Below are 27,359 nucleotides of genomic sequence, written 5' to 3' on the forward strand. Positions count from 1 at the left end.
GAAAAGAGAAGACTGAGGGGGGATTTAATAGCAGCCTTCCACTTGAAGGGTGGTTTTAAAGAGGGTGAAGCTGGACTGTTTTCAGTGGTGGGAGATGACAGAACAAGGAGCAATGGGCTCAAGCTGCAGCAAGGGAAGTTTAGGTTAGCTATTAGGAAAAACTTTCTCACGAGGAGGGTACTAAAGCAGTGGAACAGGTTACCCAGGGAAGTGGTAGAAGCTCCATCCTTGGAGGTTTTTAAGACCCATCTAGACAAAGCCTTGGCTGGGATGATCTAGTTGGGGCTGGTCCTACTTTGAGCATGGGGGTGGAGTAGATGTGACCTCCTGAGGTCCCTTCCAACCCTCATTTTCTATGATTTCTTAGGATGATACCTTTTATGGGACCGACTGTGTAGTTGAGATAGAGTTAGACCAGGTTTCAAATGCAAGACATGCTTCATCAGGCTTGATCACAAGGAGTGATGTCTTGCATTCAAAAGTTGGTCTAACTCTATTCCAGCTACATAGTTGGCCCAATAAAAGATATCGCCCTAAGAAATCTTGACCTTCTTAAGTCACAGGGCCAGATTCTCCACAGAACTCAGATTACTATTTTCAAATTGTGCTGTGACCTGAAGCCTCCACTGACCTCCAGCAGCTAGCAGTGGTCCTCAGGGGGATTGTCTACCAGCCAGTAGACAGCCAGAGCACAGCATGCCTTGCTATGCCTCCTTTGCAACCCTAACACAGCCCCTTTGCTGGGGGCTACAGGAATCATGGCATGGGAGCCAGTTCTGTATTGCAAAGATGCTGCCTCTTGGGAATGCCCTGAGGCTGCACTCTCACCCAAGAGGGACTGGCAGCAACCCCTCAAACCCGGCGCTGCCTGCTCCAGCTGCTGCAATACCTCTTTGGGCCAAGCCAGCCCCAGCACCATGAGCGGGAGGAAGAAGGATGCAGCGCGTCTGGCAGACGCTGCCCCACTGGAACCCGTCCCCCCAGGGTGAGCTGGGGAGGGCCCAGCACAGAGGAGCCTTCCAGGTCTGGCACAAGCACAGCGGGAGGCAGAGGGAGCTGGTTGCCCTGCCGTGGCCCTGCCACTGCAGGAGGGCCAGGCAGACCCACCATGGGCCAGGAGTCTCGCTGCACCCACCAGGTCGTTGTGCGGGGCTCGGCACCTCCTCCCCCAAGGCGGCGGGATCCAGGCACAGGAGAGGTCTGCAGCCCTGGCTATGTCTACAGCCTCTACCCATGGGGGTAAGGGAAAGCTACGGTTCTGCAGCTGGGCAGCACCCCTTAGTGGCCCAGCCATACCCTCTGGTTCCCGTGCCAATGGCCTGGGACCCACACAGTGCTGGGAGCACGGTGAAGACATAAGGGGCAAGGCTCGGTGCCATTCCTGCCAGAGGCTACTGAATGAGCTATGAGTTACCAGTTAACCATTTAACCGATATAATTAGAAGAGATGAAACGGATAATATTTTAAATGATATTTACATCCCTAGTTCTACCGTCTTTGGTTCAGTTGTGTTTTCCTTTAGTCTGGAGGGCAAATATGCTTCCTTGCACAACAATCCTCCTATGATTCGGTGTGATTATGCAGGGTTTTCACCATCTACCTACTCAGTGGTTTGATGCTTGTTTTTTTTTCCATCATCTTCCACCTTGTGTTGTCATTCAGAGCCTTGCAAAATAGGCATAGGACGCTACCAAGAAAGAATGATCTTGATTTTTATCCGCTTTCCCCTGGTGTTAATCTCTCTCTGAGGTCCAGGACAGTAGAGAGTCAGGTTGCAGGCACTGGCTCTGCTAGTGGCAGAATACAAGCGCTGATGGATGCAAACAAGATCTAATTGCATGCGACAAAACTTGCAATCCAGTAGCACTGCGCACAGCTGCTAGCGAACAAGTGAGCAGCATGTTAGTAGATGTATTCCCTTTGCCAGTTCTCTAGCGATGGCGAAGTACCATGTTCCATGACATCAAAGGCTTGTCGTGTCAGGCTGCAAACACTGCTGCCTTTGAGCGTTGTAGGTTGTGCCCTTCTGCATCACGGCTGTTGTTAACCTAATTGAACGTTTAAAGGAGAAAAAAAATTCATTAGCAGTTGTATTAACTTCTACACTGAATCCTGTTGGCTGTATTAGTTTGGATTAACTGGCTGTTTGGATTCAAGTGAACTCCTCCGGCATGAGCTAATGAAACCGTTCCTTCAGTTCATCAGTGGAAGCAGCCAAAATCCTGGTTCTAATCCAAACTGCGGTTTTCCTTCTAATGAATTAATCAGCTGATTATGTGCATACGATGGCTCATTAGAGAGGTGCATGACAACCTTTGGAGCAAAATTATTGGCTCTAGCATGGCCCAAAGAACATTACGTCGGAGAACACATCCCTTGGAGTAATGCAGCACCATATGTGGTGCTCTAATTAACGGGCATTGTTCCTAAGGTCATTCGGTCTCATGCAAATAATCACAAAAACTTGACTGCTGTAAACCTTGTGAAGAAAAATCCAAATAATCCAAAGCAATTTCCCTTAATTTATGTGTCTCTTTTTTGCTTGTTTCTACTCTGTTTACAAGCAGTATTGGAGGTGGAGAAAATCACATGTTGGGCATTTGTTCTGGACAGCTAGATTGTCGCTTTATTTTACTGATCTGGGTCATTAATCTTGGGAAAGCTGGTACTTGAATTTTTCTTTCTTCCATGTGTTTGAAGTGATAAGGCCGTGGCAATTTTCAGCAGCTCTGAAATCATTTGTTTTTTGCTTGGCTTGTTTGTCACCGCTTCCTTGTTGAACTTCTGCATTGCGGGAAGGGGCAGAGTTAAGGAGACAGAACAAGTTTTTTACGTTTTCTATTTCTTTTCCCGTTGTTCATGCTCGCTGTGGGCTCATTTGGAGGACGGCAGGATGGAAAGGGCTCAATTTACAAATGACTTAGTCTTCCCAGGCACATAGGAATACCATAAATACAACCCAAAAAAGGAGCACTGAAAAGTTTTATTAACTGGGTAACTGATGTTGAGCAGAGTAGAGGAGATGCATGAAGCAAAAACAGACTGTCCTTTCCTGCCAAATGTACTGTATTCTTGATATTATATTGATTTCACCTGAACATCATTTTAATGCACTGAGGTTTGCAGAACCAGTCATCTTGAATAAGCTTACTTGTTCAAGGTATCGGCATTGTCAGATTTTAAGAAGCTGGATCTCTGGCTTTCGGAAGCTTTGTGGAGATAACGGTGCTGTAAAGATAAGCATCCAAGGAGTGCTAAGAACAGATAAATCCAAGAACTGATATTGAGACTGGCCATCGATGCTTGCTAATCTAGATTGAACTTTGTTTGTGTCGCTCTGTATTGTACAGGAAGGATGCTTTTTTTTTTTTTTTTTTTGCATGGGATGATTTTGTTTCCTGAAAGGGAGCTCGGTTTCTCGTTCGACACCAGCCAGCAAGAATTTCTGGTAAATAAAGTGCAGATTCCCAGGAGCATGGTAAAACATGCGGCAGCAAAGGCATTTTTGAAAAGCCCTGTTCTCTTGAGTAGTGCTGTGCATCTGTCTGTCTCACGAGACAGTCGAATTACACAGAGTGAGACATCAGCTTGCTGAGCGTAATCCTCGCTTGAAAAATAAAGCGAAGCTAAAGTGACCTCTCCAGGGTGCAAGGCAGTGTATACGGAGACACGGAGCTGCCCGCACACCAGTGTCCCCCTCTCAGCCTTGTGGTTTAATACAAAGGGAAGTACATTCAGACCTAGTTCGGTGCCGGAGCAAAGGAGATTTGTCCGTCTGTCGGGACTCTGCTCCTAGACTGGCTGCTGACCAGGGTTAAAGAGTCCCGTCTCCCCTCTCGTGGAGTGGGCTTTAGTTCCACAACTTTCTGGTGGCACTTCGTCCACTGGGAGTAAGACTACTAGCCCCTTCTAAGGTGCAATTCTGCACAAAGCCTTTGGTACCTAGAGGTTGCCAGCTAATTTAACTGCGCTCTGCAATAACAGTTGCGGGTAGCTCTATCTACTCTTAAGTTGTGGTAGCAGGTGAACCTGACCTGCATTAGCACCGGTACAGTGCTCTTAATTCCCTGAGCGAGGCTTTGGTATGTACTTCATTATATGCGCGCATCCTTGCTGATGTCCTTATTGTTTTTGACATGTTCATACAGCAGCAACATGACTTGGTACTCTTAAGCTTTGCAGAGCTCTTCTTCAGTATTGCTGGCGTCCCTCCACATCCTGCTTTTTTTAATTCTCAAATTAAATTCATCATCGTAATGCCAGCTCTCAGCCTCATCAAGTTTCTGGAAACATACAAAAGAGTTGCCAGTATTGTAATAAGTTGCCCCAGCTAATTTCTACCTGCAATGAGAAAACCTTTGTTTTAGCGGCTCTGATAAATTTGCAAATACGTCTGATGTGTTCTCGGTTGAATTCATTGGGACTGGTGACATGTTTTCCCTAGCAGTGTTCCTTCTGCTTAAATACAAAAGACATAAATATAGGGTACAAAAATGAGATTTTGAGGGGCAACTAACATCTCTGAAAAGCCAGCAATTTGGCATTTGAGAAGGCATGGTTCGGTAATTTGATATAGAGCTAGACATGCGTATAGTTTTATTTCAGCTTGCTTAATGGCATCACCACTACAACATAACTCGTACGCTACCAACTCACTTAATGCCACGTTTAGAAATCTCTAGGGGAAAAAGCCGAGGATGAAATTGGACCAGAGCAACCCCACAAAAATAGCCCCCTACCCTCACACCTCACAATTGCGCGCTTGCTATGGAAGGAGAAGCCTGCCTTCTTCAAGACGGAGCAGAAAGCTTGTACAGTTCGCGTTCCTTCCTACGTACAAAGAATTGAGGAGGCAGGCCCAGCAGGGGGAAAGCAATTTATAGCTGCACATGCCAGCAAGCCAAAGCCCAGCCTGGGATGGGGTAAGGATTTAGCCTAACCACTTTGATGGAATCCTTTTTTAAATTAATAAAAACAACAGGTAGCTTGATTAATGTTTAAATGATCAGTGCAATAATTTATTAGAGGCACAGTTTGGTACAGCTTGACATAGAATATTAACAAAAATAATATTTCGGGTGGGGAGACCTGCCTCGGCTCAACCCAGCAGGAGCGGAAGTGACTTTTAATTTTCCCAAAAGGACATTTTACCACTGAAGATTACGTATGTAAATCAAAATACACAAGTGGCCTGTCTACTTGCATCATCACCTGACTTCTTTGCAAGCGATATGTCTACAAGCATCATTTTACACGCTTTTCCACAATCTTGCTTCAACTTAAGGACAGGAAGTAGAAAAGAATCTGGAGTCCAACTCAAACGGCAGGTAATCACTGCCGAGAGCCTTGAAGCAGAAAGTGGCAGGAGGTAGGAACATTTCTGGGTCCTTAAAGAAGCAGGGAATTCACTTCAAGCGAGCTTCCCCTTGCTCTATTTGCAACCGTGGCAGTGGGAAGATGGAGAGATGTTCATTCAGTCTCTGGCTTAGTTACAAATCCCTTATGTGAGCTATGTGAATTGTAAGCTGTTTGGGGTAGAGGACCAGCTTTTATCCTTGTGTGTTAGCCCAATCCATAGAATAACGGGGATCTGGCTTTCTCTGAGCCTTCGGGTTATAATGACTATGCTAACACACGAGGCTGCTAGAGAGTCGGCACAGAAAGAAGGTTGCATTCTTCAGCCTGAGGTCACACAAGTAGATGAGCGCTTCAGGGGAGTTTTTCAGTTTACTTTCCTGGATATGCTGAACTGTTTTATTTTCTTGTAAATGCCAACCTGTGACCCTTAAAAATAAATCACAAAGAAGAAAACTTGCTGACCAAGCCTTTTGTTGTCATCCCTAGCTGTCGAATGATCCAGCTTATAGCACCAAGACTTGTTAAAGGAAAACCCCCAAGTTCAGAAATCATCTATAAAAGAGGAACTAGAAATGCACCCATTTTCAACTGAAGCATTTAATTTTACTGGAGAGCAAAAGAGCAAAGGAAAAATAAAACTCAAGTGCGTGAGAAATGAGAGTGCTATTCCAATCTGAACATTGCATCAGGGATGACATGAAGGATTACCTTTCTGTTTGTGCTTGCTTGGTGTCTCACAATGGAAACCTGGAGCCTGCCTGGGACTACTAGTATTTTGTGCAATAAAAAGAAGAATGTCTTTCATCAGTTTACAGCTCCAACTAGTTTCTAAGCAAAAAGAGCTGAAAATCAAGCAGGATTTGTTTGTTTGATTGTTTTTTTTCTGACTTACACATCACCAAAAGAAGTAAGGTTCTGCAACTGAGGCTCAGTTCCCAATCTTTTAAGGCATAAACCAGGCTTTACTGCATCGTGCTCTTCCATAGTTTTGCAGGAGCCCCAACATGGGTAAAAAAGAAAAAAAACCAGCTTATTTTTCCATCACTGAAGTAAGTGCGCAACTCAGACTCTGTGTGCACCCAGAGAACAGCTTCTGTGGAGGGAAAAAAGGGCTGTAGTGACATAGTTAGCATAGTCACTTTTCAAAGTGAAGCTGCACTTAAAAGCAGCCATTTTAAAAACATCTTTCATAAACGTATTGGTCACCAACCACAGCAGGGTATGGAAAGGAAAAATACATTAAATCAAGCCATTTAAAAATTATAGCGTGCTCCTCCATACTCTCCCCCCTCCCCCAAAAGTACAAAGCCATTGGCCATAAAAGTGCTTTATTAAGCTGCATCCCAGCAGGCAATATTACAAAAGCTGCCAGTTTTAAAACAAAACCTAAAGTCCTGATGCTAATGAAGTCCCGCATGCTGTGGGGGAGGGGGAAATATTCCCCCTTAGAGAAGCAACGGATGGCAGACACAGGAGGGAAAAGGAGGAATTAAAATAAGTGCTCTGTCCTAATTGACCCTTTGCTAAAAAAGTTGCTGTCAAATATGTTTCTGATCATAATGCAGCCTCCCTCAAGCCTCTTCCTCTTTTTTTTTTTTTATAATGGATTTGTTAATTCCTTTACCAATTAATTTTGTCCTCGCTAATTAGACACAAGGACATTTTGTTCCTACCCATTGGTTCCCCGAGACAGTCGCAGTTGAATAGAGCGGGGTGTGACGGCCGTTGCGACAGTGACAGTGGGCTGTGCAGTGGGTCTGGATGGGAATACAGAGTAGGTTCGCTTCCCCCCATGAAATCTCCCAGGCAGCAAGCGTCTCACGATGGGGCTGTCCAGCACCTAGCATAAAAGGACCCCGACCATCGCTGGGTCTTCTAGATGGTACTGTAAAACAAATAAATACATGGTGGAGATAGAGGAGCTGTGCCTGGCGGGGTTAACCTTCCTGATGACTCCTTGATGCAACAGTCAGCTGCGTTCGCAGTGCAATCAGGATGATGGCTCTGTGTCCACTGGTTTCCGCCAAAATTTCCTTTTCTATTTTTTTACCAGTTAATATATAGCCCTTCCTTCTTCCTGCCAGGACTATTAATGCCCCTGTCTCGGGCAGTGAAAGTGTTTGGATATCCTACCTCCCCGCCTTAGACCCGTCGTGAATTCCAACAGAGCCTCCACTGGATGGAAAGTGATTCACAGCTCCATCGGGGAGATGCGTAGGTCGCCAGAATAATGTTTTATCAATAAACATAATGCCTCTGGTTTGAAGAGAAGTCTCTATGCCAATCACTTGCTTAGTGCTGAGCAGCAAGAAAGATCCTGCTTGCAGCTGTGTTTATCAACGGCAATAGAAAGGAGGCTTCAGACAAATGAAAGTGTCTCTGGATGCTACTGCCACGTAGGCACTTCTTACTTTTCTTTTTCTTTCCCTGTACATTTTTATTGCTCGGCAATGAAGCTGTATCATCTGGATTCTTTTTGAACTCTTCCCACCCACATCTTTCTGTCTGCCTTTGAAAGCCATCAGCACCCAAAGAAAGATTCTCCCTCCGATTGTGTCAGCAGTGAAAATGAATTGTGCACAGTATTATTTTGGTTGTTAATCCCTGTGAGCTAGTTGCTGCATTTTACATACAGTAAAAGACAGACCTCGCCTTGAAGTTCTTGCTATCTAAGTAGACAAAAGTTGAAAGAATGGGACATATTGTTATGCCCATGTTACAGATGAGAAACTGAGGCGCACAGCAAAATGGAGTGACTTTGCCAAGCTTTGGACCCAAGTCCAGCACTTCTGAGTCCAACCTCAGTATCTTTACCTTCGAGTTATCCTTCCTTTTGTTGCACAAGGATCATCTCTTAGACCAGATGACCCTTGAGGCCCCTTCCAACCTGATGACCCTGTGATAGATCTCAGCCATATTCTTATGTTCAATTTGGAGTTGGTGGTAGAGCAGCTGGAAAATTTTTGACCCAGCATGTTTCATCCAAAGAGGTCAGTTTGTTGAAGGTCAGTCTCAACAAACTTCTTGACTCTCTTTTTCTTTGCTTTTAAAGGGATTTTGACCCTTTCTATGCAACAAGTCCTGGGTTTCAAGTTCGTATAGAAGATACTTTCAGATTTTTAGCTTATGAGAATTTTTGAGAGTTTAATTTTTTTTTTAATCTAGATTCAGAATGGGGAAAAAAATGTTCAATATTTCAAATTTTCCCAGAAAGAGAAAACAGTTTCCTGGCAAATTGTAGTTAGTTGCTGTCTCCTCCAAATCCAATTGCTTTTCCCCTAGCTCGGGTAGCTGCATAGGATAGAGGAAAAAGCCTCACCCTCTCCTTAACTCTAAAGAGATGGTGGCATCCAGTGCCTCTGGCAAGGGTATCTCAAGTACAGACCATGGCAGGATGCCGTACTTGGTACAGAGCAGCTGGCGCCATGGAAGAGCAGCTATCTGGGATGGAGCAACCAGGAATCAGCATTGTGAATGTGCCCTAAGGCATTCATTGTATTGGTGGGTCTGTCACTTCTCAGGCTGTAAGGTAGCAATAAAGCTGCTTTTTTGCTCCAGGGAGCTTGGAGTCTTGTCCTAAAAGTTTTGAAGGACAAAAGGATTCTGTTAACTTATTTTTTCTTCTCTTTCTCTTTTAATAAAGATCAATGATTGTTGCAGCTGGATCAGTGAGAGCTTTTGTTGGACTGCATTCTTTCTCTGTCTCTCTCAGGCACATGCAGTTGCATTTCTTTTTCCTAGCCTTTGTCCTCCAGTACGTTCTCCAAGAGGGCTAGAGTAACGCTGAATGAGTTAGGTCTCCAGTGTACAAAAGGCTGTGCTACAATAAGGGATAAATGACACTGTCTCCATGGCTATGGAGGGAAACCAAATTAAACTCCACCATCCTTGGCAATTGATGGGCCGACGTAGGACGCCATGTCACAGACCATTTCTCATGAACAATCAGGTGCAAATTGTATATCTAATTTCTGTCACAAATGTTTTTACTATGCAAAGGGACAAATCATAGCAGCGAGAGCAAACACAGATGAGAGTTTTCGGTCTAGCCCTCAGACCGTGCTTGCTGTGAGACGAAATAACAGCGAGGTTATCTGACTGTGCTCTTTGGTGGCTAATGTATTCCTAGTGATGTGGCTGCTAATGGGATCTTGGAGTTGCATTTAAACAATAAGAAATAGCAGCATAAGCAGCTTTCTCTGTAATAATTTGTAACCCTGCAAAAACTACCCAGCCATGAAAAAGGGTGAAAAAAAGCCCTGAATAGTTAGGGAGAGACAAAACCAGAGATCTTTCTGTTTTAAAGAATGGTAATGTGGCTGTCACAATAGGCTTAAGAAAATCTACAGCAGAGCTCTGTATGTTTTCAGTTGCTTAATCTAACTCATTAAATAAACTTGGGAACACCACCATCTTGGTAGCCATATGGGTGTTGTTGGGATTTGAGACAAACCCCCGCATTAAGCAGCTTCTGACTTCCGGCATTAATCTTACTACAGCAAATTAATGGTATATTGACCAAGGTAAAAGTCTGGCTCAACAGTCATCCTTCGTGGCTCGATAGATCAATGCAGCTTTGATACAGATAAAGAAAACAGAAATCATGTCTTCACGGTGGTATAAATAACCTGCTTTGCTGAGACAGGAGGAAGTGGAAATGAAAGAATGAGAAAAATGACAAATGAGGCTGTTTAAAAGACTGCTGCAGCAAGATGTTTTACGCTATTTGTTTGATTATGTCATTAACGTGTTTGGCCTGATGAGAGAGAGCGAGAGAAAGATGTCTCCAGAACGGCATTGTTGCCAGCGCAGTTCAAAGAGTGATCGATTGCCAGTCAAGTAACACTCTTGGTTACAAGATCGCTAAGATCTCGATGCAAACTACTGAAATCGGTGAGAGACTGTCCATTCCCTGGCTTACGACTGCCCAACTCAGTTCACATAGACCACCAGAGACCGTCGGCTGTTGATCCGTTTTGATCAAGGGACAAATTGGTCAAATAAACTAAGCCAGGAAGACTCAATGGGATGATATTTTTAAACGGATGCTTTAAAAGTTCAGATGTATTTTTGCAGTGTACCAAAAGACAGCAGTCAGCAGGGAATGACTTCTTTTAAGGTAGATCACTTTTTTGGCTTCAAGATGTCGAACAGTTTATCTTTCTGCAGCCATTGATCCCTTACAGAAAACTTAAACCCTTTCTGATTAGTAAATCGCATCCCTCTTGTATTACTTGGGTAGCATTTCTGTTTCTGGAAGGAGAGATCCTTTCTTGAAAGTTCATGTTGCCTGACAGCTAATTGGGAGAGATCAAGAGAAGAACCTGCAGTGTGTACAAATAGGATGATTTCCCAGGAAACACATCATAATTTCATGTCTCCCTGAGTTTTCTCTGCAGGTTCAGGTTTTGTTTAAGCTTAGGGCTAATCAACGCTGGGTCTTGGACAATTGCAGCTGCCTGGAAATTTAGCTAATTGGTAACTATTTCAGAAGATGCCACCTGGTTCCTTTTTAAAGGGCCTAATTCAACCCCCACTGAAGTTAGAAGAAAGGCTCCTGCAGACTTCAGTGGGAACTTGCTTAGGCCCAGGGCTGGGTGGTGGTGAAGGCAGGCTATAAAACCATGCGAGACATCAGTTTTGCCTCTCCAGTGAAACCCATCAGCTTTGGTTTGCTTGCATCTCGGAGAGCCTCAGTTGTCAGTTTGCATCTCATTTTTAGGAACTATTTGCTTTGAGGTTCATTTGACACCAAAAAACTCATTTTGAAACTCAAAGCAAAGGCCTTTTTCCTCATTCTAGATTTTATGGAGTCCGGCTTTCTCTGTGTTTGGGGTAGTGGCCAAGCACTGTAAAGCTGTCATCCCACCTGTCCCCCAGATTTTTCCCTTGGATGAGCTGTCCCTCTGCTGCCTCTCCACCAACAATTTGTCTTTTATCCTTGTCTTAAGACACCCCAGAGTGCCTCCCGTCGGTTCCCTGGGCTGCCAGTAGTGCATTCGAGGATGTCTCGGGTGCAAAAATAAAATTAACCAGGAGAAGGCAAGGCAGTAGGAAGTCTCAGCAGAGTGACTGGGGGTCTGCAGCTAAAAGAGACCTGTATCAGCCCCTCCCCAGAAGATAACTTGAGATGGTAGAGACCAGGGGACTAACCTTACCCATTGGATCAGCACCCAACATGCAGGAGCAGGTCTACAAGGGGCATTTGCTCCCTAATGTGGAGAGAGTGAAATGTCTGAGGGACAGCCCCATTCTGCTACCCCCACCCCAAAGAGGCTGCTGTGCAAGCATGTACAGGTGTCTGCTGGTGGGAATGGGACGTGCTGAATATAGGAAGATCTTGGCCAAGCCAAGTCAAACAACTTCTAAAGTCCCTAAGCTTCTTTCAAAGCTTTGAATACAGTGGCTCTTCTTGTGAACTGCAGGAAGCCTTGAATCAGGTGAGTTTTACCTGGCTCGGGCCTCTCCAGTAAGCATCTTGTTCAGCTTCTGTCGTCCTCAGCCAGCGTCCCCTACACACAGTTCTCCACTAGCAACCAGGAGAGCCCAAGGGGAGCATAAAGGATGTCTGTGTAATCCCAAGTGTTATAACTCTGCTGTTGCCATTATCAAAGATAGTTTGCAGCCGGATGGGAAAATTAAATGTCAGCATTGGAATGCATGAAGGTCATTGGATTCCATTACTTAAGTAATGTCTACAGATCCGTTCTGACACACTCATTTGTTAACAGAGACTGTACAGCTCAGTGAGGAGCTGGGGTGTAAACATGTATTGGGAAAAGCATCTCCATGTGTAACCTCCCTGCCCATATCCTTCTACCCTCTCTCACTGTCTCTCTTTCCTTGCTTCACAGGACTGGCTGACAAGATTTGGCTACCTGCCTCCACCGGACCCTGTCACAGGACAACTGCAGACCCAGGAAGAGCTCACAAAAGCCATCACAGCCATGCAACAGTTTGGAGGTCTCGAAGCCACGGGGATACTAGGTCAGTTTGAAAACAGCGCTTCCTCCCTCTCTGACATTTGGCCAGCCAGAATCAGGTGCCTCCTTGTCGGAGCAGGCAGGGACCAGACTGCTGCCTCCAATCCTGCCGAGCTGCGCCCTTAGGATCTAATGTGTGCATGACATACGGCCCAGTTTGCTGTTGTAAGGAGTAATTACATGGCTCAGGTGCTTTCTTGCCTTGTGCTTTCAACAACTCGAAGCAGACAATTACTGCATCAGCCGAAGGCCCCTGGGGTTCTTACTGTGTTTAAAATAGCTCTTGATGTGCTTAAAAAAAAAAGAGAGAGAGAGGAAATGAAGACTGGGTTGTTTTCTTGTAAAGCATTAATTGCACCATCCAATTGTGGAAAAAATACCTATTTAACCTTCCAAATCTCTATGCTGAAGTATTGTTATTGCTGGTATCTTTTCGGATAAGATGCAGGTATGATGGATAACACTTCCGAAACTCCCACTCACTGCTGCTCCTGTTGCCTTTTTTTCCTGCCCTTATCCTTTTTTTGCAGTGAGATGGCTGGGAGCTGGATGAGATTTGCTGGCTCTCCTCTGTGATAGCAAAGCCAGAGGTGTGGTTAAGGTACTAGAAGGTGTTTAAAGCACTGGGCTTAAGGTGTTTGGTTTCTATCCTTGGCTGTGCCGTGGACTTTAACCTCTGTGCAATGGACATAACACTTTGTTAGGGGGCTGGAGGGACCATGAATTCACCCCTGCTTGTAAAATGCTAGGAGACACAAAACTGGAAAGGATAATGCTTGTGGTTGAGACACTGTGTTCCTGTCCCTCTTGATATCCAGCTTGTTTAAGGAAAGGAGTCCCTCTCTGAAAGCATAGCAAGTCAAGCCTTCTCTTCCTTTGTCTTCTACCCTGGAGCTGTGCAGGTTCTGACCATGTAGTTCAGTGCTTCTCAACCTGTGTGTTGTGACCCAAAAGTGGGTTGCAAGAATATATGGAAGGGTCATGGGCAAACTTTAAAAATCAATCAAAAAAACTTTAAAAATGGATTCTCCTTTAAAGGAGAAAAACATGGGAAACTGTGGCTTTTCCCTTGCAGGGCTGACAGAGATCCAGCCTGCAAGGGGCTGCATGGGGCCTCCTCTGCCCCACACACTGGGGGGCTGGGGCCTGGGAACAGCAGGTTGGGAGTGAGGGGCACTGGGTCGGGACTGGCCATCTCTGTGTACAAATGGGTCCTGGTACAAAAAAGGTTGAGACTCACTGATGTAGTTTACCAGTCAGAGCCCTGATAGTGGCTTCTCCCTGAGCTCCAGAGGACCAAATCCAGGAATCCACCAGGAATCCAGTTCGTTCACAATTGGCACTGGATTCAGGTCTTTCCTATCCAGGCTCCTCGCCAGCCCTAGAAGGGATTAGCAGTGCCTGAAGTTCAGAGATTACACTTGGTTGGACTAAGCACATACAAGTTTGGTGCTGTACAGAAGTCTGTTCCAATTGTATCAGAAGCTGCTTGCTCGGCTCCCACAGACTTCCTCAGTGGTTTCTGTTTTCAAGAGGAGAGGACAAAAGCATCATCCAGAGCTTTGTGAAGTCTCCCTCTCCACCTTCTATGGTGATAAATCTTTCCTCCTGTCCCTGTGAACTGCCTAGCATTGTGCATAGAAGCAACCTCCTTATAGGGTGAGCACTTTGCTTTCCCTGTCCTCTACTCAGGAGAGGGTTAGGAGGGAAGCTGAAAATTAGCAGGCTTTTCTCTTTTGCCAGATCCAGGATGTGCCTTGCCAACTCTCAGCAAGCTCTTCTCTGAGCAGCAGCTGTTTCTCGTGCCATTTAAACAGCCTTCAGTCAAGGTTTCCTAGCGGGCCATCACTGGGACCCTCGATTTCAATTCTTGATTAAATATGTGTAATTATTTTTTCCCTTTCCAACTTATCCAAAACTGCAGGAAGCCAGGAATAAAGGGTGTTTTTTGGTTCATCTGCATAGTTTGCAAATGGGCCTTGCAGTCTTCTCCTTGTAAATCATAGATTTGGGTTGTGTCTCTGTACTTAAGCGTTTCTTTTTAGTTTTAAATATAAGGCTTGATCTCTAACTTGGCACACGGACAGAGTGGTGCTGATTTATACCAGTTGAGGATCTAGTTTTTAAAAGCATAATCAATTTTTAATAAAGAAACTTAGCATAAAGAATATTAGCATCTTACCAATCAATTTCCCGTCTAACAAGGCCGCCCTGTGCCGAAAGGGGAATGATTGGCAATCTAGCTTAAAGACAAGAAATAATGAAAGGAGTGTTTATGTTTCAAATAAAATCAATGTGTGCCAGCTGGTGCGCTCTGCACTGGTTCCCCAGAGCACCTGAGTTTCTTGCACAAGGTAACAGGCCAAATTCTCCGCTGAAATCGATGGCATTCTTACATTTACACCAACCGAGCATAACGCAATGTGTTCATGAAAGAGCCGAGGATGGATGTGAGGAGCCAGGGCTTCCAGCCACGGCCTCGCTTTCCCTCACCCTCACCCACATAGGTCAATTCGTGCAGGTCGGTGATTCTCAATCCTTTCAAGGGTGCCACAAGGTGCTGTACAATGTTAGCACTGTTGGGTGTTTGCACACAATCCACAAGATACATCCACAGATTTCAAATGGGAATCCATAACGTTAAAAGCATTCTGTGCTCTTGTAGTCTTTTCAAGTTCTTTGCAACGGAAGAGTTGCTCTAGTATTTTTCCACAATCGAAAAATAAGTGAAAACTAGGAATTGATATTTTCCAAGTGCGTCCCTTGTGTCAAACAAGAACCACTGATATAGAGGAGCTAGGCATGGGGAAGATCAGCTTTACCCATGTCATCTGGAAGGGAGCAGCAGTGAGGACAAAGGTGCTTCCAGTTCCATATCTCTCTTTGAAGCTGTCCTAGATCTGTGGGTAACTCCTGCATTCAAACAGGCCAACAGGCCTCCTGCTTTCAGCATTTGCTCTTATACAGGGCTTCTGTCTAATGCCTTGCTGATAAATCGGTGCTCCTGTAGGCGATTTTTGAGAAAGGCCAACGATCGGCTCTATCATAGCCTGTTCCACTGACACAACTCTTCATGATTCCCTCTCCATGCTAATTTAGCCTGTAGCACTGTGCTCCCAACCCATGGTTGGGGACATTAATCGCCAGCAAATAGCACCATGTGTGAGCTGGGTGGGCCTGGGGCCTCAGCTGTCTCTTGCTCCTAATCAAATAGGAAGAGCCTTGTTCATAGCAGCAGCCCTCCTGTGAGACGCCTTCCCTTGCTATAGCCTCATCTGTGCAGACAAGTCCCATATGCCACTGGATCATTTAGATGCAGAGTAAAAAATGGGGCGTAGGGCTGTGTAGAATAATAAAAATTAACACGTGGTGCTGTTTGCGCTGTGTAGTTTCTGCCGGCGAAGCATTGCCAGTTCCCTGTGCTGGGCATGGCAATGGTGTTGAAAGCAGTCATTTCATCTTGGCAGATGTACAGATTTGAGAAGCGGGAACCATAAGAATCAGACGTTGGGTGAGTTGAGAGCAGTATTCCCTTCTAGATCAGGGTGACGGGGAAATGGCAATCAGCATGTTTTAAAGGGATCGTCACCCTGATAAGTGCAGTGCCTCACACAAAGCTCCTGCACCCATAGTATCCATCCCCTCCCTCTGCTAACACCTTGAGAGAAGGAAATTAATATTTTGAACCCACAGTTTCACTCACTGAAAGCAGAGACTTTCCATCCTATATCCAATTTCCATCCTATTATTTCAAGGCTTTCTCTCTCTCTCTCTCTTCCCCCTCCCTCTGTCCTTTTTTTTTTTACATTCTCCTTTGAAAACCAGATGAAGCCACGCTGGAATTAATGAAGACACCTCGTTGCTCTCTCCCTGATCTTGCTGAGTCAGAAGCCAGGCGAAAGCGGTACGCTCAGGCGGTGACGAAGTGGAACAAAAGGAACTTATCTTGGAGGTAGGCATTCATCTTTCACAGTTTCAGTGTCGCAATGAGGAGTCGATCATAAGCAGAGTGAGGTTAAATAAGGCTTGCAATGAGGCAGAGCGTGAGCGTGTTAAAGCGTGTTCTTTCATGCTTCTGGCACCTATACACATGCTCCAGAGTGCGGGGGGCACTTTAATTGGAGCAGCTCTGAGACCTGCTCTAATTAAAACACCTGTAGCATCACATGTATTCAGCATCCTGCGCTTCAAAATAGCGATGGGGGCACTTTAATAAAAGCTCATTCAGTGAGCTTTAGTTAAAGAGCGCCTACTGCCATTTTGAAATGTGGCGACACTGAATACACATGATGCAGAGGCTTCTGGAGCACACTAATTAGCACACTTCAGCAGACTCGATTAATCAAGTCTGCTGCGATGTGTGCTAATTAGCACATGTTGGTACAAAGGTCCATAACATGTATATAGGTGCCCTGTCAGGCCAGTTTTTACCCACTTTTATTGCTGATTCCCAGCCCTGCAGCCTGTCCTCCGTGCTGGATTAGCTTTGAGGTCTATCTGGGGGCATCTGATCTAGTAAACTGGATGAGTTTCTACAGCTGTGTTGCTGTCTTGAAGGCTTTGGGCTCCTGGCCTCCCTTTCCCATCCTCCAGCATCTGCCCTGCATGGGTTCTCTTTACCCCAGATGCAAATAGAGGGTTTATGAACTTTTTTTGGACCCATGGATGATCTCAACTCACTCCTTTCTCTCTCCTCCTTAAAGGCTGTGAATAACCCATGCTCACTCACAGTAGCTCTCTTCTTCCCCTTCTATGTCTATGTTGTAAATCTGCCCCTCCTGGCAGTGGTGCCCCAAGCACACTGCCCTGCTCCCGCTTCAGCTTCCTAACCCAAAAACAGATCAGCAGCGCTCATGTGGCTGCACAGGTGGCCCAGTTAGATTGGTTTATTGACACTGTTGCTTAGCTGGACTAATTAGACCAGGCAAGTGGATGCTGCTACCCTGGTTCTGGCTGAGGAAGCCCCCTGCCTGGAAGGGCATGGTGCACGGGAAGGGGCCATTGCTAGGGATGGGAAGTTTGCTGCACACACACAGCCAGTCATTTTCCTCAGGCAGTGGAGACTCATGCATTATGATCTGTCGGTCCCAGATGGGCCCCCTCAGAGCATGGAGTTACAGGCTTGCATTTCTCTCCCTCCCACCCCTGACAGAGAAGGGAAGCCTTCCGCTTCTTGGAACCGCGGATGATTTCTCTCTGTCTCTTTTTCTTTTCCTTTTCCCTCCTTCTCTTCTCTCCCTCCTTCAAAGACAATCTATCACACTGACTGTCCTTCACACCAGGCCTAAAGGAAGCTGGATGCAACTTTCCCTGCTCGTTGACTTGGCAATAAAGGGCTGCTGCAGAGCGAAATGATCTCAGAGCCGCAGGCTCTCTGCCTTTGGAAGACTCCATAAGGCCCAAGAGAAGAGGCACCAGACCAGCCCTATACGTGCTGCCAAAATGTGCCAGTGCGACCTCTGCAGCAAGCCCAGCCAGGAAGGGCAAACCTTGACTCTGCTGCTGCTGCAGACAGGAGTTGAGAGATGGTGACTTTAAGTGAGGAATTCATCCGCTTTCCAGTATATCCAGCAAGGAAGTTATGTGGAGGAATGACCTAAATGCATGTTATTCAGCCTTTAGCTTTCAGCTCATGAAGCTCATGAAGAGGTTCTTGTAATGGGGCCCTGAGGCGTTGACATTTTGCATGCCCTTCTGGCTCTGGTCAAGAAGAGTGGCCTGGACAGTGACCTCCGGGCAGTTACCAGCAATAGGAATTCCCTCTGGGGAATCAGTGGGCTAGCTGCCTCTGACATTGCTGCACTTCAGGGCCAGAGCCCTGACTGGCATCAGTCTACACCACTCTGGAGGTGAACCGTCTTCATTGAAGTCACTGCTGTGACTACACCATAGCACAGACATGCCTGAGTAGCTAGCTAGCTCCAAGGTGGTAGCTGGGGAGACACAGCTCAGCTTGGGCTAATACACTGGTATTTAGAAACTCAGGCAAAATGTATAGCCTGCAGCAAACTCCTAGCTGCTGGGCAGCTGCGGCTGCATTGCTAGCAATACAAGCAACTTGGGATGTAGCTGTGCTATGCTGCAGTCCCTGCAATTGGGATGCATCATTCGTTTGATTTTCATGTCATGTCCTGAGGCATCCTGGCATAATGAGTCACTAGCACAGGGTTAGAACGAGACATAAAAAAGGGGCATAGGATCGAAGCAAGCCATTCAGCAGACTTAGGCTGTTAGGTGCACGTCAGTATGAAATGCGTTAGGAGGTTCTTTGTTACTACAGGAAAAGTCCATACAGAGACAGTCCTTACACACGGGATAGGAAAACTCTGCCCCTGACAAAAGAGCTCAGCCTTTCTTTTCTCCTCTTCTCTCACTTGGGGGTTTCTACTCAAGGGGACAGTGTTATGTAGCTTCAAGTTTCCTAATTTTAGCCGAAGGTTGCAGTCCCACTGAAACTGTCTGCTGTTTACATCCAACACATAGCAGCAAAGCTGCCTTCCAGAACTGGCTGGAGAAGGAACCAACCCAGACCCACAATGTGTTTGTTTGCCTTCACTACAATGATTGAGGACAGAAGGGTGTGTTGCGGGGGGATGGCATAAACCCTACTGCATTATATTATGCTCTTCCATTTGCAGTTGAGGCCAGGATAAATAGGCCAGTGGAGCTGTCAAAAGGTGGTTTAAAGTGTACACCCAGCTGGCAGGATGTGTAGTGCATTTTGTGATGATGGAGGAGCAAAGGCCTCAAGGTAAAGGTGATTATGGTGTGGTTAGTCCAGCTTGTCTCCAACTGATTTCTTCTTTGGACTCTCCTAAGTACTATCCTTGCATTCAGCCCAGACCCAAACTGGTGTCATCTCCAGTGCATACAGCTGTAAGGCCATAGAGGTATCCCAAACAGTAAATTCCCAGCAAAATAAGGTGCTGAAGAATTGATTTTCAGAAAGGTTTTTGAGCAGAAATGTAGCTTTGCAGACTGGGATAAGTTTGGGATTTGTTTCTCATTTGTTCTGCAGAAACAACTTGAAAATCCGTATTAAGCGAAGCATGGCTCCCTGGGGGGTACCGTGCATGTTCTCTGTTCGGAGTCGTGGGTATCGTCTGCGTGGTCACAGTGCCCTCTGCTGGTGCTAGCAAGAGTGAACTCAACTAGCTGATGGTACAAGAGGGTATAATAATGATTCCTAAATCATAGAAATGAGAGATGGGAATGGCCTATTAGATCATCTGCTGCCACTTTCCCCACACAATATTTACCCAAGAATTTTCAACCTATTTTTCCCTTTGCTTAATTTCTTTTTATTACTTTTGGTTATACCTTGCTGGCGGGTAATTCATATATGATATTCCCGTAAGCAGCTCCTATTGTTGCACCCTTCCATTAATGCCTAATGCCTTTTCCATCAGTGCTGCATACTGAGTTAGTGATCAGTTCTGAGGGGGCCTTGGAAGTCTTTCGCACTGAAACTAATGTGTTGTGCTTCTACTGCATCTTCAGCTGTCTATTAATTACTCCTCTATTCCTATCCCTATTATGCAGATGGGGACCCTAAGTTTCAGGGAGGGAACTGGCGCTGTTGGTCAGAGAACCCAGGAGTCCCAGTCTGTGGTTTACCTGCTCCTCTTAAGACATTGCCTCCCTCTGCCTAGCTGTTCTGAAAAGCAGTGTGTAAATATCTAGGAAACCCTGATGCATGAACCTGACTTATATTCTCCTCTGCATATATAATTTCCACCTCTCTTCACAGACAGCTACCCCAGGCAGTGGTAATCTAAGGGAGTTTTGCACGTTGAGGACAATTAACATTACTTTGCCTTCAGCCTCCTATTCTACAATGACAGCCAGGGTGAGTGATCATCACCCAGAAATACACTGTCTGTCACATCCACCTCCTTAAGTAGAGGCCACCGTAAAGCAAAGCACAGCAGCCAATGCCCGGCTCTATAAATCTTACCAGCCTTTATCCTGCAGCAAGCGAAACCACACCCCCACGCCGAACTCATCCGAGTACCATCCATCTTCTGTTAAGGACAAGTCCCAGGCTCTGTATCATCAAAGCCAAGCAGTCTTTTAAACCAAAAAGCCTCTGCTTTAGGGTGCCTCTGAGCCAGAGCAATCACTTCTGCCGAGAAGCGAGGGATGCATCACAGCCAGGAGAGGGCTACAACCCAGTCTCTGCTGTGACTGCAGCTTGAGTAGACACCTCATACCTGAGCTAGCTGTAATGGTAATCGGTAGAAGCATGCCTGTGTTGTGTGAAGTCAGTGAGGCTTACCTACCCGAGTAATTTAGCTTGCTACTTGGGTGGGTAATCAGAGTAGACTTTGTACCCCTGGATACAAGCCTTGGAGGAGGGAACTGGCTTCTTCTCTGGTCACTGTCAGCACAAATAGGACCTGAAAGGTGGCTTTTGCCCTGCTCATCCTCTAGGAGAGATGGAAATGTTTTGAGGCCCTGCCTGGATCTAAGGCAGCTCGCTACACAAAGGCTGGGCCATCACCAGAAAGGAGGAGGAAGCAGGAGCTGGGGAGAAGAGAAGGTTGGACCTGTCCCCAGGCCACCAGCAAATTGATGCAGCAGAGAAATGAGTACTGGAAATAAGCCAGGCTTGGCTTCTGGTGCTTCCTGGCCTTTCTGTCTCAGAAGGGGTTATTGAGCCACCTTTGCCTATTGAATACACAAGGGTGAACTCGGTTCACACGTGTTCCAGCTGCCCCTCAGCTCCAATCACTCTACAGACATTAGCTGTTTCCTCTCCTCTTTCCTTTCTGAACTTACCAGTTTCTTTTCATTTTAAGTATCTCTGGCTCCTTGAATAATTCAGGCCTTCCTCTCTTCGCTGGGCCGTAGCATATGAAGTAGCAGAGCCAGAGGCACCATCAGAGGAGAGCTCTACCAGCCCAGCGGCGCAGTCCATTAACATGCTATTTGCTTTCCTGTATCTTCCTAGTTTTCCCCATCTGGGCTCTGCTGCCTGAGTTCAAAGCAAGCAGGGCCAAAGCGCCCAACAGCTACTTATCTCTCTGTGGCTGCTGTGGGGCCCTCCTTTGAGGGTCAGGCAAGGGAATGAGTCAAGGCAGCAGACACGAGGAGGTGAGGCAGGAGCAGGAGCGTCACTTCTCAGAGGCGGTGATGGTTTGTGGCTGTCATAACGCAGCATTCGAGGCAGCACGGGCAGCACTCAAGGAGCTGATCTCAGGTATGCATGAGTCCCCTGCATGAAACCGTGCGTCAGCGGAGCAGAGAGGAAGCACCTCAGGTTGATGGGACGTCTGCAACAGGTGTTGTAATTTGCAGAGAGAAAGGCCAGCCATGTCAGCCTTGCCACTGCTTGTCACTGCCCGGCCCCTGTGGCACGCTTGTCTTCTCGGTGATAAGACAGGGAGTGAATTCAGGGACAGGCTTTGCGAAGCGCTGCATCAACCTGCATTGCTCTTCATTTCTTCCAGCACAGCTGCTCTTTTCACAGCCTGGGAAACGGGCTGTGAAATTTGATTTCACCAGCATCTTCTCCCTGGAATCAATTATCTCCCGTGCCGCTGCTGCTCGTCCTGGAGCTGGAGGCTGCCTATTTGTATGAGAACCAATGAAAAAAGGACGTGGACAGGAGGGGAGCCTGAAGTCTTTGTAATCTGCCATGAGACTCTTGGGTAGGACACATCATGTTGAAGCCGAGAGCCCCGATAGCATCAGCTGGCTGCACCCGTGTTGAAATAGGCTCCTGTTGACTTTTTCTAGATAGAGATCCCAGCCTTTGGCATAGATGAGGCAGATAGTTGTCGGTGGTGAGTGCCAGAGTTGGTCTGGCATCGTACAGTCTACTGGACACGCCCCATGGCCCGCTAGGGAAGTGTCATTTGCTAAACCAAGGTGGCTAGCGTATACATTTTCAATTACGCAAAAAAAAAAAAAATCAATTTGGGGTTATCAGGCGATCCATAATCTGTTATGTTTGGTGGTCATCAGCATTTATTTTATTTCCCTCTAGTTTCAGGGTTGCACAGCATGAAGGAGTGTTTTCATTAAACAGGAATTGATTTCTCATACCACATTAATGCTTTTGCCTTTATGTGGTGGGGAGGAAAAAGAGCCTAGAAACCCAAATATAATCATTGGGATGGATGGCTTTCAATATTGGACAGAAATATGTCAATCAGGTATGGGCTTTGGGCATTAAGTGATTTAGGCAAGGGCTTACTAGGGGCTGGGGTGGCTCGGGGGTGGGTAACAGCCCATGCAGTTGTGCATCTCTTGGGTGCTGATACCATTGCTATGCTGCCAGCTCTCAAAATGCATTTGAATCTTAAGGCTATCTGGTGATGGTTGTGAAATGAGTTGCTGTGTGCACCGGTTTCCAGTGTTTCTGTGTAGGCGGCAGAAGCCACCTCACTTGATACTTGGGTATTAATACTCAGGCAACGTATCGAGTGGCACTTTTCTGGTATCTAAGCCTGCTTGGGTGCACTCTGCGCTGCACTCTCAGCAGCGGAAATGTGCTTCAAGTGTGGAGCATTGATCAGTCTGTTGACTACAGTCTGCTCTCCCCTCCGAGTGGTGGTGATGGGTGTTGCTGAACATGCTCACTGTAAACTGGCATGGGGCTGAGGCAGACCTTATGTAGGGTTGCATAATTAAGCAGAAGACTGATCTGTTGTGCCAATTGTGGTGGTAAAGGCAAGCCTTGCAAATGGAGAACAAAATGGACAGCAGCACTTCACCCGAATTAAGAGGCAAACACTTGCCACACAGAGCCCATTCTGAATGAATGAATCAAGCCACAACAAATGAATTTTTAAATTGGATCCTTTGTATTTAGTACAAATGGATAATCGCCGGCTCCAGAGATAAGGCACTCATGTGGGCTGCACAATTAAGCCGTGCAAAGGTTTGCTACAAAGTGTAGTCAGAGAGGCATAGGTTTTTTGGTGACAGCTTGTGGTGGACCAGCTGCATAGCTGTGGGAGAGTTTAGACTTTCAGGTGTCCTTAAGGTCTCAACAACCCTCTGCTTCTCATCTTTCTGCCACCAGTTTCCTCGTATGGTTCAGCAGGTCATATTTTCCCGAGGCCCGTATAGTCAGAGGTATTGATTTCTGCGGGAGTTGGGTGCCTAAGGTATTTGTACACATCTATGCACCATAGCGCCGAGCATTTTTAAAAGCTTCCGGCTCTGCGGCACATGCATTTGTATAAACAGCAAAATGTGCATCAGTGCTGAGAAACTGGTGGTGGCGCACTTTTAAACTAAAATATATCAAAAGTGCTTTAGTTCAAAAGCGCACCGCTGCTGTTTCCTGTGCGCTGGTGCGCATTTTGCCATTTATACAAATGCATGTGACGCGGCGCCGGGCACGTCAGCTGGCATGCTCTGCAGACTCCATTAATCAAGTCCGCTCTGAAGCGCTGGATTTCCGGCGCGTTGGAGCAGACAAAGGTACGTGTATAAATGCTTGCCTTAGGAGTTGGGCCTAAAGCACTTTTGACGATTGCAGGATCTAGTCTATCAAAATTAGAATTTCTTTGGCAGGGGACCTCAGGGACTTCTTATTGAGGCCCCCTGTTTTCCAGGGCTTGACTATTTTATGTTGCCACCATTTCAGTGGGGGGGGGAAGCAAGCAAGCTACCGGGGAGTGAGGGTTTTCTCCCCGATGACTTGGATCAGGCTGTAATTACAGAGTGGAGTGCCTGAGAGGAGTCCTTAAGAGGGATTACTGTCCTGCAGAAAAGATTAATATTGAGTTTATAAACCTATTGCATGTAGAACCCAGCACAACGGGGCCTGATCTCAGCCAGAGCCTTCAGACGCTGCTAAAATACAAATAGGAAAGGGTAGGAGGTAAATGATGTACTCTGTTGTGCACCTGAATCGTGTCCTGGCTACATTTTCTTCTCGCTGGATCTTGACAAAATACTGCTTTAGAACATCCCATTGATATTTTACAGCATCTTCCTCCTAATTGTGTTAAAACAATTAGCCCAACTTCTGCAACCACGTCATACACTGAATCAAAAATCCTGACAGCATGCTCCTGGGAAATAAAGGTGGCTGTGAATAAAGGGCCTGGGATTATTTGTTTATGCCTGCAGCATGATAATATACCGTGGGTCACTTCAAAGATTCTGGACCTTTCTGAACACAAAAAATAAATGCTGTGGCTGCCCTCTCCCTAAATTCATGCTTTTCGGCGTGTTTTTGGATTAGAGGATGGGATGAAAAATAATGATTTCTAGTTCTTCCATGGCCCTCATCTCTGATAGGCCTCAAGGCATATTTTCATGAGAGGTCAGAATCATTGTCCCCATTGTACAGCAGGAGAGACTGAGGCAGAGAAATGTACTGGGCTGAGGTCACCAGGAAGGCCAGTGGCAGAGCCAGGAGAAGAATGCAATAGTCCTCGGTCCTGGCCCAGTGTCCTAGCAACCAGGTCCTCCCTAGATATGGTATTTTAATCTCTGGAATAACTTGGGTATGTGCTAGATTTATATACAGTTATTCAGGTGCTACTGAGACTGAAGGGAGACTGATGACTAGGCCAATGGCCTGCTGCAGAAAGAAAGGTCTTAGGTACCCTTCACACGCAACGGAGAGAGAGTTGGATATTCATCCAGTTGCTTCTGTTGTGGAAGGTTTTGCTGATACACCTCAAGTTGGCATCCAAGATCAGAGGCTCCCCTGGGCGAGCATGGTAAAGACGCACCAGCTCCAGCAGCATGAAGGGGAGCGATGTGGCTAATATTCACCTCCAGCCAAGTTCAAGTCCCCAGGCTGAGTAACCGGGCACCCACATACGGCAGGAGCAGGTGGGGACAGCTCTTGGGATGGCTCTAAAGTGAAGCTCACTCCCATTCCTCTGGAGGTGTAGAAAGTCACCGTCACTCTGCTCTTCCCCCTGTTAAAAATTGTCTGTCCTGATGCTTATCCTAGGCCCTTAACGTGGTATCTTTCTTAGCGGTGTTTAGCTTATGATGTTACCCAGATGCATTCAGTGCCAAGCCTCTTCTCTGTCGGTCCCAGAAGCTGCTGATGCTATTTGCAGCTATGAGTTGATTCTGGTGGGATTGGGGGGCGATGGGGTTTGGTGTCCCACTAATTGCGTACAGGAGTAATCCACTTTGCCTGCCTGCCTGTCTCGAAGCATGTGAAACAGTAGGCAGGTGTCAGCAGCTCCGTCAAAGCCCTCCAGCTTTTTCCGGGGAGCCCGTCGTATTATCATGTGTTATTCTGTGGGATTTCTAACTACCCCGTAGGGAGATGATGGGTGAGTAAAGACATCCTTATCTGATGCCTGCAATTACCTGAGATGGTTTTAGTCACTTCCTGCAACGGGCTTGTTCTATGTAACCATTTAATTATGAGCAACGTTCTGTGGCCTGTTTTGCAGGAGTGGGGACTAGATGATCAGAGCGGTGCCAATGAATAGTAAATGTTTATTTGGTTTGTTCTCAACCTGCAGCTTGGTGGGTGTGCTGCTATTTGAGAGGGACGTGTCCATCATTACTAAATGGGAGAGCCACTTAGACTTTTTCTATCAAAAGCATTTTTTTTCTCTTTTGGCTAACACTGATTGGCAACCAGTGAAATGCTTTATGGACGGGTATTGATTTTTATCAACTTTTTAAATGCAGGGTTTGGAAACGTTTCCACAAGACCAACACATTTGGGTTCAGCTACACCCTTTGAACTTTCAGGTTAAATTGATTGTTAAAGATTTTTGTGGTATTTTTGTTTCACAGGAAATGATAAATTTTCATTCTGATTCAGGACCCAAAGTATTCTGAAAAGTCAGGATTTCTTGCAGGATGGAAACTTCTGAATTTCAACTAGCTCTACTTATGGGTGAGATGCAAAGCCCCAGGATGAATTCTTAGGCTTTTCTACTAGATGCATGCATGGCAGAGCAACTCTTCCACACACAGCTGGCCAAACCTGGCATTTTACCTGGCGATAGGCAGAGATGGAGGAAAGCAATGTAGGACTGGGTATATCAGTGGGCAGAGGGCCCTGGACAGGCCTATCTATAGAATAGTCTGCGGCTTTTAGACAAGGAAAATGAGATCAATCCATGATATGGCCTTTCTATTGGGAAGTGATCCGCAGAACAACACAGCTGAAGGAGACCCGCTGAGCCTGATTGTTTATAGCCATGTCTCTTGTTTCTGTTTCCGCTCCCAGAGTCCGTACCTTCCCCAAAGAATCGCAGCTGGGCCACGACACTGTCCGAGCCCTCATGTACTATGCCCTGAAAGTCTGGAGCGACATCACCCCACTGAATTTCCATGAAGTGGCAGGTAACAATGCCGACATACAGATAGACTTCTCCAAGGCAGACCACAATGACGGGTATCCCTTTGACGGGCCTGGCGGCACGGTAGCGCACGCTTTCTTCCCCGGTGATCATCACACCGCCGGAGATACTCACTTCGATGACGATGAATATTGGACTTTCCGATCATCAGGTATGTCAGGGTAAGAGAGTTGCAGCAAAACTCATCTTCTCCCAAACCCACTCTTTTTACGTTAATGATTTATGTATCCACTGTGCCAGCACTTGAGGTTTTGAAGCCCTGTGCAGTGTGCATATCCCCCCAAAGATGCATCCTCATGTCCCCAAATACCAGCACATTTTCTTCTGCCCAGAAATCCAATGCTGTCTCTTCACAGACATGGGAATGGAGTATTCCCATGTCTTCCATATCTTGCTGGTCCATCCCCAAACCTTCCACTCTCCTTGCCCTGTCCTCCCTACAGCTCTTAACTCCCTGCTTCTGGGTCTCTAGGCTAGGTAGTGAGGAGATCAGTGTGGCTGCCTTGGGGTTTACAGGGCAGAGCTTTTCTTGGTTGACAGATTTGTTAAGCACCTTGTGGCACCAGCACAGGCATACAGAGACCAGCTGTGGGGAAAGCAATGGCACATTGCTTCACACTGCAGCACTTCCCCTGTGGGATCAGGGTACGTTTCCCTTCACAGCCCATCAGCAGCACTGCACAGAGCTCTGCAGGGGGGAAGGATGAC

The 27,359-nt window shown here is 46.4% G+C and overlaps 1 protein-coding gene across 2 annotated transcripts in view; it reads left to right on the plus strand.

Annotated features, from left to right (window-relative positions):
• Nucleotides 1-27,359, plus strand: part of MMP17 (matrix metallopeptidase 17) — a 123,388-nt gene that overhangs the window by 69,123 nt on the left and 26,906 nt on the right. The window contains exons 2-4 of one of the 2 annotated variants that reach the window (XM_014598423.3): nt 12,214-12,346; nt 16,168-16,294; nt 26,519-26,802. In XM_014598423.3, coding sequence (XP_014453909.2) covers nt 12,214-12,346; nt 16,168-16,294; nt 26,519-26,802 — 544 coding nt within the window. The remainder of the gene's footprint in view (nt 1-12,213; nt 12,347-16,167; nt 16,295-26,518; nt 26,803-27,359) is intronic. The other variant, XM_059713439.1, reaches the window with a different exon arrangement.

The sequence above is a fragment of the Alligator mississippiensis genome, chromosome 10 (assembly GCF_030867095.1).
Source record: "Alligator mississippiensis isolate rAllMis1 chromosome 10, rAllMis1, whole genome shotgun sequence".
Classification (NCBI taxonomy): Eukaryota; Metazoa; Chordata; order Crocodylia; family Alligatoridae; genus Alligator; species Alligator mississippiensis.